General features: G+C 37.2%; 2 protein-coding genes across 8 annotated transcripts in view; one reads left to right on the top strand and one right to left on the bottom strand.

Moving 5' to 3' along the window:
* Positions 1-5721, top strand: part of LOC139954775 (ADAM 17-like protease) — a 23475-nt gene extending 17754 nt beyond the window's left edge. Inside the window, exons 22-24 of one of the 3 annotated variants that reach the window (XR_011788177.1) lie at positions 822-898; positions 2195-2251; positions 4012-4083. Coding sequence is in view for 2 of the 3 variants with exons in the window: in XM_071954703.1 (XP_071810804.1) it covers positions 2195-2251; positions 4012-4078 (124 nt within the window). In the remaining variant the exon portion in view is untranslated. Of the gene's footprint in view, positions 1-821; positions 899-2194; positions 2252-4011 lie in introns of all 3 variants that reach the window. The other 2 variants (XM_071954703.1, XM_071954704.1) reach the window with 2 other exon arrangements.
* The window catches only part of LOC139954774 (coiled-coil domain-containing protein 60-like), a 24883-nt gene continuing 13017 nt past the window's right edge, over positions 4682-16547 (bottom strand). For 4 of the 5 annotated variants that reach the window (XM_071954699.1, XM_071954701.1, XM_071954700.1 and 1 more), the window contains 7 exons: positions 14247-14343; positions 11339-11432; positions 10717-10844; positions 9513-9656; positions 8295-8456; positions 7355-7544; positions 4682-6491 (listed from right to left, as the gene is read on the bottom strand). In XM_071954699.1, the coding sequence (XP_071810800.1) occupies positions 6381-6491; positions 7355-7544; positions 8295-8456; positions 9513-9656; positions 10717-10844; positions 11339-11432; positions 14247-14343 (926 nt within the window). In that variant the 3' untranslated portion in view covers positions 4682-6380. The remainder of the gene's footprint in view (positions 6492-7354; positions 7545-8294; positions 8457-9512; positions 9657-10716; positions 10845-11338; positions 11433-14246; positions 14344-16547) is intronic. The other variant, XM_071954698.1, reaches the window with a different exon arrangement.

Below are 16547 nucleotides of genomic sequence, written 5' to 3'. Positions count from 1 at the left end.
TCCATTTCCTCCTAATTTGCTCTTGCCCAACCTCCTCAACCCCTCTTACCCTTCCTCTTAATTGCCCCTACCCTTTCCTCTGCCTAGAGACAAACACAAGATTGACACAAAACTTATATACTTACCTAAACTACATATATCTTAAAACAACATTCAAATTGTATGATGAATATGCAACAAGTTGTTAATGAGGTAACTTATGCAGCTGTCACACCTTGAACAAGTATAAAATTGATATTCTGCCCTCTGCCAACCACAATTAACCATTCTCATCCTTTACCTTTCTTGTTGCATATCTTTTCCTCTTGCTGTAGTGTTTTTACTTTACACATACAGGCAAGACATCTACCTCCATCCCTCCTTCCCTCCCTCCCTCCTCCACCCCTACCTGGGGCAACATTCTCTTTGAAAGGTGTTTAGACTACAGGAAAGGCATTTCTTCTCCTCAACATTCTGCCTCCCACCACTTTCTTGGAATAATATCACACTGTTTTTACATCCTTATAGAAAAGGCTTTTTCCAAATGACCCTACCCACCAATTGCCCAATCCCGCTGTCTCCCCTCTCCCCCAACCCACACAGCTCAACACAAGATTTCCTTATCTGGAGCCAAGAACAGCATATATGGAGAACCTATAGGTTTGGGCATCTCTGGAGATTTTCTGTAGGAATTTTCTTGGCCCGCTTAGCTATTTCTCCGTTGCAACAGTGCCAGAATGCCGGACTGTTTTCGAGCCCTTCCTACCCACCTCCCTTCCCAACCCCCGCCCCCTATCTCTAGGACCTGTTGCAATTTATTTGATATAGTTTGTGTACTTCAGTCTTTCTCAGAGATTACCAAGAAGAACTGTACGTCGCCTGAAGCGGTATCCTCTTCGTACTATGAGTACCCAAGTGTGTAAGGAGTTCTTTATTTCAATAATTGCTTTTAAATCTAGAAATATTGGTCAAATATCACTTTGTTGGTACAATACTGTTGACTTGAAGTCATGCATTATTCAAGTTACCATATTTCTTTGGTTGACACTGTGTTCTGGGGGGGCTGAGAGGGGGTGGGGCTGAGGGGAGCGTCTCGAGACAGATGAACTTGATTGTTAGCACTTGTTGTAACTATGCAGCATACGTTACACAGCTTTTCCCACCAAGCTAGTAGGGCTAATATGGGGCTATCCATAGCTCGCTTTTGTGTGTGAAAAATGATTGTATAATGCTTTCACGTTTAGTGATGCCTGCTATGCGTGTACTATTTTAAGGTAGCATTTGGTAAAAGTGATAGTTTTTTTTATACATCACAATGACCTTTACAAATTTGGGATCATTTAGTTTACCATGGGACAATATATTTTCGTTGCATAATGTGGGACAATCCCAATTAATCAGGACATATGGTAACCCTCTATGCATGATTGAGATGGTAAACTAATACAGACTTTATTAAAAAGGTATTGATAGTGATAAATTTAAAGAAAAGTTACAGGAGGTCTGGAAGATATATGTAACCTGGTGTCCAGGTGGTATCTACTTAGTCTCCATTTAGTCTCCAAATGTGTATTTTTTTAATTTTTTTTTTATTGTGAGCATTGGTTGCATGTTGGAATCTAATTTTCATGCATGACATTAAATACGTAAAATGCTCTTTTCTGGTCAAGTTAAATGTTATCAGCCTAGAACCGCCCCCCCCCCCCCCACAAAAAGGAAGAAAGTTATGGTGAGTGAACAATTGTTGAAAGTGTTCCTTCCTGGAGGTCACCACCCTTAAAATAATTGGCGACCATTGAGGAATGTTAAAACATAAAAAAAAATGTGAGAAAAAATTCTTTATGATAGCGCCGATAAAAACTATATATTTGTTGAGGAATGAGCATGAATGACCATTTAATTAACTTTCTAGCATTTTACGGGAAACGCTGCATGATAATGCTATTTTTTAATCTTTTTTTCACAAAATATCCAAAGTTTGAGTATGTTGATAGACCTGTAACATTACCAATACATTAAAAACAGCTCTGCAAACACAATAGAGATGAAATAGACATGAAAGAGTGGATATATGTCTGTCGACAGCATCTTGAAACGATAAACTGGTAATCATATAGTTATTAATAGGTGTCCACTTCCTCTGGAGATTGTTTTGTATAAAATATAATCATAACTAAGACAATTCCCACCAGAAGTTATAAACTCTCTCTTTCAGGAGTAGCAACCGTGGGAAGAGAGTTGTAAAGAGCTTTGATGGACAGGATACCGAACAGTGAGTTAAACAAAGTCCACTGACACTCATTCTTCTCACTTAAAAAGAAAACCTGTTTTAAGGGGGTAGATTTTATCTTCTAATATTTCATATCTCTGTATTATAAGCATTTGGCCATCCAAAGAGTTCTTATAAGCGTCCAGTTAACTTTTCAAATCATCAGTTATATGGTGACTCATGGTGTATTCAATCCACTTTATTTGGACTGCCCCAAGTGACAGGGGAGGAGGCAGCTTATGCCCCCCCCCCCCTTCCCCATCTTATTAGTTGTACATAAAAATCAGCCCCAGAATATTAAATAGTCCTACCCCTCCCTCCCAACGAAACTCTACAATTAACAGTTATTATATCTCAATCCTTTTTATAATCTTTCTCTTTTCATTATCTCTTCATCTCTCCTCCTCCGTTGCTATGGCAACTGCTTATCATATATAATCTTTATACCTGTAACCAATCGTGTTAATTTCACCTCCAACATTGTATCCAGCTCTGTAATGCACATTTGCCTATTAACAGCCAATATATTTATTTACATCTCATCGCCAAGCATTCTGGTTTCATTGGTCGCACTGACATCCTTAATTGGTCGATACTTCTTTTTATAAAATTCTTTGTTTTTTCTAAAATGTGTAAGATAATTCATATATTTAGTCCCAAGTGGCCATATATCTTGAAATTAGCTGGATGGGCAGTTACTTGCATGCAGAATTTATTTGTAAGTGTTATCCTGTGATTAAAGTGCACTGAAGCTTTCTTTAGCCAAAAAAAAAATTTTTTAAAATAAATAATGACTGATGGAAAATCAGTTTACCTGCTGCTGAAAAAAAAGACCTGTCTTACCTGGTATCATATATGTCCATATTTCCCCAGACATGTCGGGACCCTTATCTCTATATAATTAAGATCATTTACTTCAATTCCAAAAATTAAAAGCATGTCCCTATTTCTTAGGTAAGTGCAACAAAGTAGTTTCAAATTCAGGTGGAAACATTTTCTAGACAGAAATTTGGCCGCTACTCCAAGAAACGAGGGAAAATTGTCAAAACTTAGTAAAAGACCTTCAACCGTTCTGATTTTACAATTATGATTGCAGTTTCTGTTGGACAGGATTCTTCCCACCCCCAACCCCTTTCAGAATGTTGTTCGTATAGGGGACTGGGATTACCTCAACTGAAGCCCCCTTCCCCAGGTCTCAACAACTAGTTCTCCTTTGTTTTGATTACATATTGTAAACCCTAGTTCTATTTTACCACCTATTACATATTGGATAACCAACTTTGCTCATCAGACAAATCTTAGCAGATTAAATTCCACGTTTATTACTCCCCAGACCACCAGCAAATGTTCTTGGCACACCTGCCATCCAACTGTAGTGTTGTTATAAATAGAATGTGTATCAGCGTCAATGTAAAGTTTATGCAGACATGTGTACACACACTGTACACATGTACAGTATATGTTGACCGTTCAAGCAAAAATGAAGCTGAGAAGGAAGCAATTACTGACTAAACGGAAAAATGGAAATCTCAAAACTAGATTCTTAAATGACATTTATAATATATTAAGTACCTAGGTTATAAATATACGTTTAATTAAAATAACATTTGCAGTTGTAATTTTTATTGATAATATAGTCAAGATTTATACCCGAGTTTTCCCCTATATTAATTACCCTACTTTACTAAACAAAATTAATCTAAACAATGGATTTTTTCTTTTGTTTTAATATTAATTTTATTATGTTTTAAATTTCTCTTTAGTTTACTCCATTGGTGGGATTTCCAAGAAAATCATGAAAACCCTGGGATGATGGAAGATACTCTATAACTAACTGAGAGGATGGAGACTTTAGGAGATGACGGACTGATTTCTTCATCTCGAAGAAATTCTAAGAAATATTTGTTACTGCTAGCATCTCAGGGACTCAGACACAGGTTGGAGATTGGGAGGAGGGGAGGCAGGGCCAGTAAGACCAATGCTTATTGATATTACCAGAACTAGCACCCACACTGATGAGCGTTTAAATCAATCAGGGTGCTATGGATTGGGCCTTGTAGCATATTTAATGACTACATGACTACATATCTATTCGCAAAATGGTAACAATTCACTCTCCACTTACAATGATACGTTGTGTCAAGGGTGAGGTGTGCTCAGAGGGTTAGGCCTTTTTTGTTGCAATTGTCAGTTGGGAAGGGGACCTGTGTTCCAGGCATACTGACAGTGGAGTCTTCAGCATTGGAAAATAATGATACTTAACTGCAACTTGCACTGAGAAAAAATGTTCCTGTGGGCTGTCACACATGAAAAGTGCATGTTTGGGGCTAATCTTGGCCCCTAACATATAATATTTGTAAAGTATAAATATTTGTAAAAGAACATTAAGCTATACAGTATAAGATGTAAAAATTATCAAGTATCACAGATCTGCTCTATTTCACCAGTTTTATTGCTGATAAATCAATATATACAAATTTCACTCTAAATATGCACAATTTAGCTCGTTACATAGAGAATATACAAAGGACGGAATATATTTTCACTTAGGCCTACTAGCAAAACTATACATAATATAAGTATCGTAAAATTGAATTATTGTAGTCTGAAAAGGTACATCTGCATAATATGAATTTACATACTATTTGATAATTAATAGATATGGAATAAAATATTTGAACTACTCATGATTGAAGTTTTGGTATTTATTTTTTTAATTTTTTTTTATGATGTCTTGAAATATCCAGAAGAATTTTTTAAGAGCTAATCTTAACCTGACATTTGATATTGCAGTTGGAGAAATTGGGGTTTTGTGCATAGCAAGTGGCAACAAAATTTGCTTCCATTTTTATATCAAAGCAATCTTTTGCATTTGTGGGGGGTTCTTGTAACTTCACTTCAAACATTTGGAATTGCTAAACCCTGTTCATATTTTTAGCACACTGAGGTTTTGTAGAAGTAAACTATTTTAAAGATAGGAAGTACGAAAAAAGTCACATGTCTATTTGACAAATGATAGATATACTTTGCAGTTTGAGGTGTATTGCCCTTAGATAAAATTATTGAAAGTTCAAAAGCTGTTATTAAATAACCATCTCTCTTAAATCCCTTCACCTTTATTCAAAATGCTCAATTTGCTCGCTTTGGGGCCCCATCTAATCCTTGCCTCCCAGGTCACCAAGTTGATTGAGACTATCCAACTTTGAGAGACTGAAATGTCTGACAAACTGTTTGTAATTTGTAAAAGTCTAAAAGAAAGCTTCATTCCCATTGAAAAAAATAATCTACAATATGTTTTTCATGGATAGATGCAGACATTTAAAAGATTTGAGGTTAAAATCTATGTGATATATAGTATTTTTGGAAGAAATATACACACATAAAGGGAGGTATAGTTTAGCACAATGATGAGCACACATTTGTTAAAGCACAAAGAAAACAATAGCACATTGTTTTATTTTCTTTAAGTATGTTACTAATATTAAAAAAATGGCCCAAAAAATGGAAAACAGGGCATATGTAGAGGAACACTATTACAATTACCCAGACAGGTTTTGAGCTTTTTGACTGCTGGAAATATTTATGTTGTAAGATGGGAGAGGGAACTTCTTGCATATAATTTCTTCAATATGATTGATTTAAAAACAAAAATCGGAGGAAACGAAAAATGAAATAATGTCAAAAATGCTGACTAAAACTCCTACTACAATTTATGGTCACAAAATGTTTGTTAACAATTTGAAAGACGGTCCTTATTAAAGTTTTCCTACATCTCCAAGACAGGACAAATTTATTGTATGAAACGAAGGTTTTCTAACAACCAAATCATGCTAGTCCATACTTTTCCCAGAGTCTTCCCTCCTCCACCCTCCATGACCCCCCCCCCCATTCCATCTCATGCCCAAATATTACAATGGGTCTATTGATGGTTGTCAAACAACCCAAAGATTACTGGCAGATTTACGACCTAACAAAGAAAGTTTTTTCTTCTTCAAATCTCTGCATTGGGGTGAGTCTGTAGACCAAAAGAACTCCGACCATCCTTCACAATCCCAGATGTACCTAATTCTTTGCAGAGGTAAGCATCGTGGTTTCACCAAACTGCTATTCTGTTAGGATTCCCAATCAGTGGTCAACTGGTCATAGGGGGAGCACTTCTGGATCTGTTGAGATCTTCAATCTCGATTCGATACCAAGCTTCAAATTCCTCCACGGACATACCGACCACTTTCTCACGTACAAACTGAAGAGGCAAATACACAAACCGCACAAGTTATTGACATGGTAATAAACAACAAAATTATTAATGTCAATTTTCCATGTAACATATTTGTAAGAACATGACAAAACTCTAGTAAGTTTCTGCATAGAGCAATGGATTGGCTGAATCTATAAGATATGTTAAATTTATGATTTTTCAATTCAAGTATAAAAAATCTGTTCATATTTTTTCACAGGAGCAGTGGTAGAACCGGTAGAAGTATTGCTAACTATGTAATGAAAATATCAAATGAAGTTTGGCAAGGCTTCAATATTCATCATCGAAAACAAATATCCACAATATATATATGAACATGTAGCCATAGGTGCAATCAATACCAGTGAATGATGGTCTCATGTCTGGAACACAAACAACATGCTTCCTGTTACACTGACTCCCAATTCACAGGTGGTTCATGCCTCTCATTGGGAGAAAAATAGTTTTGAAGTGTCAAACTCTTTCACAACTGGTTTTTTTTAACTATCCCCATTGGAGGTGTTCATCTACAAGTTAGAATAACCTTCTAGTCTTATACTAAGCACTACAAGCGTAGTCCCAAACTGTGTTTGTTTTTTCCCTCTCCATGGTTTACGCATTATGCAACATGTTGCCTTAGTTACAAATCTGAACTAACCGAAAGCACACGATGTCTCCAAATCAAAACAAACTGTTACCATAGTAACAAACCAAATTTGTACGCACATACAAGGTGAAATGCTGCCTCTTCTTCCAACACAGGGAAGCAAACACATCAGAGACAAACACATAAAAGAAAAAACTTCAAGCAAATTTGAAAAAAAGTTGATAAAATTTCAAATTTTCAAATTTCAAATTGCCAGTTGTACCTCCACTGCGGCTCTGACATCCGGGGCACACAGCTCCCAGTGTTTGAGGCTCGTGAGAACGTTCAAAAATTTCTGAGGGGTGATTTTTCTACTCTCTATCTGGCCCATACTCTGAAGTTTATCCATCATGGCGGCACACTGACGATCCGACCAGATGCTATCTGGGAGCAGGCGGACCAATTCTTGAAACCTTTGAAGCAGCAAAATACAATCAAAGCACTTTATCATCGATTCATTCTAAATCAAAGAAAGCTGTATGTGATATGAGTACATCTCATTTTAAATTAATTTCCACAAAATTTCCACAAAAGTTTGATTTAATTGGATTTGAGCTAACTAGCTGTTCCAACTTTCCCGAGGCTCTTTTGCATTGTAACTTTTAAGTCCATTAGTATCAGTACTACCACAAAATTTTTTAGTCTGATTAACCCTTCTAAACAATTTCAAAAGATTTCAAAATTCCTGTGAAAGTTTGAATCGAAGTGATCCTAATTTGACTTTTAGAATATTTTGGGAGCAATCTTGACAACCAGAGACAAGATAGTATGTTAGTACCACCTTCAAACCGTATTGGTTTTATATGATACAGTCAAACAAACCTAGTAATTCCAAACTTTTCAGTTATTCCACACTTACTAGGACTACCAGATTCCCCGCACAAATCCTTCTTTATCCATTTAACCTGATTGTCCGTTACACATTTACACCAGTTTCATATAATGTCCAGATTGTTGGGTAGATCCAACATAGTGTCGTCATAAAAACAGTGGAGAGAACTTACAAGATCTTAAATTTCTATATAGTAACACTTGAAAATCTCTTTATCCCAACCAGAAGAGTGGGAACCCCCCTCCCCCCCTCTCTAAGTCAGACCCTGCCTCATTATGCCACATCTTATCCTCTTTTCGCCAGATAAAATATGCAACAACAAACAACTCACCATTTGCTCTCATCTTCCAGTTTCTTCTTCTTTTTCTTCTCCTCGGCCGTCTCTTCCTTATCTTTACCGACCTCTCTAAACTCAGTCAGCTGCAAGCTGATGTGACGATTTTTCTTGCAGTCGATGGAATTGAATTTCTTCTCTACTCGGACATACTTTTTCCTATCATTGATTAAACGGGATGAAAAAAAAAGATACTCAACACAATCAAAGATAAAACAGCTTCAGAGAAGTAGTAGCTACAAACACCTTGCACACAAAATAATCTCACAAACATGTCATAATGAAGCCAAAATACTTACAGCTACAGACCGTCGTATAGAAATGTCAAAACCTCAGAGATGATTACGTAAAGGGTAATCGCCCTACTCATGTGATAATCATTGTCCAATTACCTTATGACACGCTGTCACAGTGGAAAATGTTAATGATTTTATGTACGTTTTTACGTGACGGGTTTCGAAAAGTGCAAGGAGGAGACGAGATACGAATGCAGCGAGTTGAGGAGGAACTTAAAGAAGGACAATTGTTCATGCGCTAAGGAAGAGAGACAAAGCTTTTCTTAGAAATAAATCAGATTTATATCAATGAAGACAGACTCTCAGTCTACTTTCTTATAGGATCGACCAGACATGACACAAAAAACTTGACATATGTGGCGATTCAAGGATTTTCAGAAGACGGGTTGGGTGTATTGGTAGATACGGAAAGTACAAAGGAAATAGTGGTGCATAAGAAAACATTGGTTAAAAGGAAATAGTGGTGCATAAGAAAACATTGGTTAAAAGGGTGCCAAGGTTTTACACTATGTACCTTCTTTTGAGCAAAATTATGTATCCAGCTAATTTTTACTTACAGAAGGAGTTTAGAAAAACAAACCCTAGCCTGCCAGACCAACTCCCTTCAGCTACACCATGATGCTACAAACCATAGTTTTCAAAATCAAGAACAAATATAAGCTACTCAATTACATCATCTGATAACTTATTGCAGCAAAATTCAATCCAGGAACGATAAAATCATCGGCACATAAAATGTGGGAGGTTTGGCAAAAGGAAATAAAATTTTATTGTATCAACTTCGAGGACAACAATTACCATTTTTTATATTTTTGTCTCACCAGGGTTCAACAGACAATAGAGTACCAATTAAAATCTTTATGCTCAGCCCAACAATGAAATCTTTAAACAACACACAAAAGGACACATTGCAGCTTACTTTTCGAGAGCTTCCAGTTTGTCGTGTAACTCTAGAGCGTTGTCTTCTTTGACGTCGGCGAATTTATTGCGTAGTCTCTCGTTCATATGCACCAGTCTCTTGCTCGGAAATAACGGCTTAAAAGGTTTCTTCCTGGGTCTTACGCTGTCGACATTAAATGGGGAAAATTTTCATGATGAAGGAAGATGAAAAAGAATTTAAGCTTGTTATATTCTAGTTTTGCTATTTGCAGTGATCAACACCAGTGACAAATCCAAGATTTCTTGGAACAGGTGGGGGGGGGGGTGGGGGCCTTGTGATAAGTATTGGTAGATACCGAAATTACTACTGAAACAGCAATGCATAAGCAAACAATGGTTTCACTTTGCACAGAATTGTGTCTGCAGCAAAATTCGGAAGCAACAAATGTTAGAAGAGGAAGCACAGAACCCAACCCCCCCTCCCCTCCCCCTCCCTCACCATAACAAGGATCCCCAACACATAAGTATTCCCATGTACCATACATTCCCATCATTCCAGTGTCCAAATCATGCTTAAGTTTCCATTTTGTACCTAAATTTCCACAGAATTGTGTCTGCAGCAAAATTCGGAAGCAACAGATGTTAGAAGACGAGGCACAGCACCCAACCCCCCCTCCCTCCCCCTCCCTCACCATGACAAGAATCCCCCACACATAAGTATTCCCATGTACCTTACATTCCCATCATTCCAGTGTCCAAATCATGCTTAAGTTTCCATTTTGTACCTTAATTTCCACAGAATTGTGTCTGCAGCAAAATTCGGAAGCAACAGATGTTAGAAGACGAGGCACAGCACCCAACCCCCCCCTCCCTCTCCCTCCCTCACCATGACAAGGATCCCCACACATAAGTATTCCCATGTATCATACATTCTCATCATTTCATAACAATCTTCTAAAGTTCTTCAAGACTGATGCTTCCCTGTGTATTGTGTCGTCATGCATTTGTTATAATCTTGAAAGATAACATACATATAAACCTTACAGCAGTGATACATATGCCGTACTACACAATCCTGATCTCATTAATCCATGATCCAGATAATCCATGGGATTTAACTGTAATTGCTTTGACATGTGAGAATCTTGAGGGGATTTAAAAGTAGTGATTTACAAAAATTATTCTAAAAAAAAATTAACCATGTCCAGTTGCTGAACACTTTTGGAAATGAAAGAATTACTCACTCAGCACTGAGTGGTCTTTCATCATCACATGACGAGGATGATAGTTTCTGATTGGTTGTTTCCACCCAGCTGCTAACCTGCTCCTCTGCGGCTTCATCCTCCACGTCCCTCTCCTCCAACTGTTCTTTCTACAAAGACGAGAGGAGAGAAAGCAAACTACTAATTAGCATTTTGTCTACTAACCCTCTTGAGATAAGTGCTGGACTGTTCCATAGTCAGAATGTAGCAAGTACCCAAAGGCCCCTGAGATCAATGGGGCCCCAAAAGCAAGGAGCCTCTGTGAACATTTTCCAGCAAGAGATTATACCACAATTTCTATTTTTCGGGTTGAACCTGCCAAAAGGGGAGGGGGTGGAGGGAGAGACAAGATTGTGACATCTTGTAATTCTGTTCAACAATTTTCATTGCTTTTATTTCAGTAGATCTTTGAAATTATTTTAGCCTCACCTTGTCATGTTTACATAATATAAAGAATGGGTTAAAACTCTAGATAGTCTCTGCTGATGATAAATCTCTTGTTATGATACTCCTTTCACTAGTAGTAGAAGCAGATGTGAGGTCTGACCTCATTAGCATATACTATTACAACACAGAAAAGAGGATGGAACCTCTTCTAACTTACAGAGAGTGTCGTTCTCCTCTTACTGTATTTCCTCATCTCTGCTGATGATAAATCTCTTGTTATGATACTCCTTTCACTAGCAACTGATGCAGATCTGAACAAATATGAGAGGAAAAAAAGAGAAACTTAAAGTTGACATCCAATTTTTTTACTTCAAAATTGAGTGACATGAATGCTTGATATTTAATTTAGCAAACCTTTCCTTAGAAAGGGGAGGGAGGTGGGAGGGGGGAGGGGGTGAGGGACATTTTCCAAGCACCCTGGTGAAATATGCAATCAAGCTACCTACAAAGCATTAATTGAAATTGTCCCATAGTCGTAGCATATTGTGAACTTGCAGCAAACAGGTCTGCCATATCAATTGTCACAAAGCAAGACCAATGGACAGTTCCCCAATTAATTATTTGTTTTGTTTACATCAAGCACACAAAGTGATTGATGCTGTGACTACGATAGAAAAACAAAGCTTTCAAGATCAAATTTCCTTGACAGCTACTCTCCAGTAGATACCTACTTGTCCTACACATAGTTCAATATGACTGTATCTAGGATATCCTCTTAAAGTTAAAAGTATTATTTGTACTTTTCATGTCACCAATTCTGACCCTACTTTCCCCGCAATCAAACATCTGTTTCAAGAGCTAAGGAAAACTACCCTCATAAATCAATCTCTATTTTCCTCTCCTCAAAACTGAAATTTGAATACTCTGTATGCATTTCAAAAAGCTCTTTGTCATCACCAAGAATGATTCATGCAGTAAATACACACAGACAAATATTTTATTATCAAGTTTCTTGGCATGACACCCTCATATTGGTGTTACACATAGTTCAAGACGAGAGTATCCAGAAATCAACTACATTTCCTCGACATTTCCTCTTTGAGGCTCTTTCAATTCCTTGCAACCTTTCTTCGTTGCCTAGATATCGCATCTGCTTCCAGAGTAAAGGTACACTCCCAATCATAAATCTCTTAACTCTTTTGACACAAAACTGAAATTTGAATAACATGTATGCATTTCCAAGAAGCTCGATGTCAGCTTGATACACTATTTATGTAACCAAACAACATAAAACAAACAAAAATTGTTACTGATCAAGTTCCCTTGAAGGGACAACCCCATTTAGGTATAACGCATAGTTCAATATAAACTGTACCCAGAAAACATACTTCAAATGACAGCATCATCGATACCTATGATAGTAAATTATTGTTGTCTAACATTTCTACTTCGATAATAATGTTTCGAGAACAATGGTTTTTGTAAGTCTGTTATTTCCCAATCCATTATTTCTAATTTTTACACCAACTGGGAAATTTGAATCATTTGCAAAACTTTCAGGAAAGTTCTTTTCGAATTCCAAAGATGATCTGATGCTACGTATGCGATGAACGTATGAAGAAGCAGTAAAGTCTTCATTCAGAAGACACCCTCAACGAGACATCTCCGGTGAAACGTAGTTTAATATGACACTATCAGGTAACAATTGTGAAGTTACGGCATGATTCTACATTTCTCTCGAGAAGCTCTGCCAAGAATATCACATCTGTTTCAAGAATGTATAAACAATCTCTCTGAATCTCTTTTCTTCACAAACAAAACTGAAATTTTGAACGGTTTCCAAACATTTTTTTTGGGGAGGGGTCAAATCAAACTCGGAAAATTTGAAGAATCTGTTAACTAATTTTAAAAAAAATTCTTGTCAACTCCACATCTGGTTTATAAACTATGAATATGATGCCAAAAAGAGAAGGATTGTTACTTATCGATTTCCTTAAATGATATCCCTCGAGCGGACACCTTCTTGTGACTTATAACGAGAATGCGATGCTAGCAGATAACAAGGGAGTTGGATACAATACTAGTATACTTTTTTGATAACTGTAACTGGATCCCCCACTTGCTGGTTATTTCATGCAAAAAGTTATAAATATCAAGGATTCACATTCCTTCTCATGTTTTTGCAGATCCAAACACCAAAGGAATGGAAACCTTTGATGATTTGGTTATGATGATGTAATATGAAGTCATATATTGTCTCTTGAGAGACACTCTATGGAGAGAGACAACTTTATGATGACAACTTTGGCTTCCTCAGTCTGCTTTTTATATCATGTTATCTTTATCAACTAAAATATGAAGGCAGGGTGTTAACGCAAGAATAAATGTTAGACCTATCCACGACATTTTGCTAATTGAAAGGAGGAGTGGGTGAAAAATAACAATAATTAAAATTTCAGCGAAAGCTTTTAACAAATGTAGAATTATCAGTACACTATACCTTCCCTATTCCCCCCCCCAAACTCTTCCCCAGCCCCAGCAAACCATGACACTTTATATCACCTTCCTAACTATAGTAACAGGGTAGGTACAAGGCAGCATACTATAGCCCCATGGCATTCATAACAGTTATCTTCATTACATAGAACGATAATGATGGCAGGGTTTGTGACTACTGGCTGCGAGATGAGGAGAGATATGGGGGGAGGGGGGGAGGGAGGGGGGAGGAAATTTTTTGTGACAGTTATCTCCAATACATAGACCGATACTGACAGGAGGGTTTGTGTCTCCTGGCTGGGATGAGGGGGGAGGCAGGGGAGGGGTTGTTTGTGACAGTTATCTCTATTATATAGAACGATAACAATGAATGGGTTTGTGTCTCCTGAATGTGCTGAGGTGGGATGTGGGGGATGGGGGGCAGAGGAGGAGTTGTTTGTGACAGTTATCTCGATCACTCAGACCGATAACGATGATTGGGTGTGTGTCTCCTAGTTGGGATGAGGGGGAGGTGGGCAGGGGAGGTGTTTGTTTGTGACAGTTATCTCTATCATATAGACTAATAATGTTGTGTTGGTGAGGGGGGGGGGGGTTGGGCAGAGGAGGAGTTCTTAAAAACAGATGCTTACCTCTCAGCCCGGCTAGCCATTGTTTTCATTTCTCCATCTTCTGTCCTGGTTTGGGAGATACTGTCCCAGTCTACCACCCCCACACCCCCTCCTCCTGCTGCGAAAAGAGAAAAATAAAAAAAAACAACCATGAAACTCAAATTATTTTGTTAGAAACTTGTCTTCGTTTTAACCTTTGTTGTCACAATGCTTTGATCTATGTACAAGGGGCATTCGTTACTTATAGTGCTTTACAAGCCATGCGATATGTTTCTGTATTGTTTTTCTAACTATGTGAATGCTCAAAGTATACCATTAGGTATAATTCCCTCTTTTAAATTTGTTAGTTGCACAATTCCGTGGAAACAAGTCCATGACCTGATAATGAATCTTTGTGGATATTTCCTTTATACTGACCGATAAAAATTGTAAGTGATCCAAGAATAATAAAATTTCGGAAAATTTCCATATTACCTTGACTTTAGGAAAATGAAAGAACCAGCCAAACAGAATTTTAGATGTTTTTTTAATGGCCAAACAATTAAAAAAAAAAGAATCTTAGCTAAAATATGGCTAAATTCCCCCAAAGAACAACAATTTTAACCATTTCATGTTGTCAGTCTGACTCTGATGCAAGGTTGCATATATCCTGGCAATTTTTAACATGTTTTGCTCCATTTGCAATCAATTGTAACAAATCGCTGCTAACCCACACAAAATTCTACACATATACATGAAATAAAAGTAAATTATGTAATTGGCATGTTTTCAACCAACTTGGCCTCCAATTCTTTGGCTGGTTGAATGACAGAAAAACTGGCAACCCTGCAAGGTATCACATTGTTTGCTACCAGAATATCTGTTGATGGTTACTCTGCAATAGCAGCAGTCTATGACCATATGGCTAAGATGTTTCTTATTCCCAATCATATCTTCCCTCTGATGGTACATTTTCAATGCTGTATCTAACTACCATCACTATTATTATCGAAAACAATAATTACTTGGAAAATGACTAACTATCATAAAAACTCAAAATATCCGGCTGAAAACAGAATTAAACCATAAAAACCCTTACATTGTCTTTCACACATATTTGCAATCTGAATATCTGAATATTCACAGATGTTTCATATGTCTAATAAAGTTGCTTATTTTATTTGACTGTGTCTGAAGACAAAGAATTCCCATTTGTGGTTCACCCAGCTCATTAATAAGGGGTTAATCAACGGTCTAGCGTGCGTTACTCACAGGATTAATGCACGATCGGGGGATAATGCAAGCGATGCACGAGGGCGGAGCCCGAGTGCATCCAGCGATAGCATTAACACTCGGAGTGCATTAATCATGTGAGTAACGCACGCTAGACCGTTGATTAACCCCGTTCATTCATACACTACCATTTGTGTGGGGGAAAAATCATAAAACAAAACATTTTTGGTTACATATAACCAAAGATTTATTAAAGTGATACCCAGTAATTTTACCGTGCGTTACTCACAGGATTAACCATGGTCAGCTGACCTGAATGGACCAATAGGATTTAGGAATCTTTACTAAGTATGAATGAACCTGTCTGTATTCTGTGCTTGTTATTTGTTCCATTTTATTACCTCAGACAGAATTCCATGCTAGATTATTTCAGTTCTCATCCTTTAGATTAGAAAATCAAGTCAAATATTTCTGTACCATCCTATTTGTCTCCGACTTCAACTTGTGAACAACATCCCAGAACATGACTCGATTCTGTGTTGAAATTATTTCAGTTCTCATCCTTTAGATTAGAAAATCAAGTCAAATATTTCTGTACCATCCTATTTGTCTCCGAATTCAACTTGTGAACAACATCCCAGAACATGACTCGATTCTGTGTTGAAATTATTTCAGTTCTCATCCTTTAGATTAGAAAATCAAGTCAAATATTTCTGTACCATCCTATTTGTCTCCGAATTCAACTTGTGAACAACATCCCAGAACATGACTCGATTCTGTGTTGAAATTATTTCAGTTCTCATCCTTTAGATTAGAAAATCAAGTAAAATATTTCTGTACCATCCTATTTGTCTCCGAATTCAACTTGTGAACAACATCCCAGAACATGACTCGATTCTGTGTTGAAATTATTTCAGTTCTCATCCTTTAGATTAGAAAATCGAGTAAAATATTTCTGTACCATCCTATTTGTCTCCGAATTCAACTTGTGAACAACATCCCAGAACATGACTTGATTCTGTGTTGAAATTATTTCAGTTCTCATCCTTTAGATTAGAAAATCGAGTAAAATATTTCTGTACCATCCTATTTGTCTCCAAATTCAACTTG

Source organism: Apostichopus japonicus, chromosome 17, assembly GCF_037975245.1.
Source record: "Apostichopus japonicus isolate 1M-3 chromosome 17, ASM3797524v1, whole genome shotgun sequence".
Classification (NCBI taxonomy): Eukaryota; Metazoa; Echinodermata; class Holothuroidea; order Aspidochirotida; family Stichopodidae; genus Apostichopus; species Apostichopus japonicus.
Note: the sequence above shows the minus strand (reverse complement) of the source record. Positions and strands in the feature narration are given on the sequence as shown.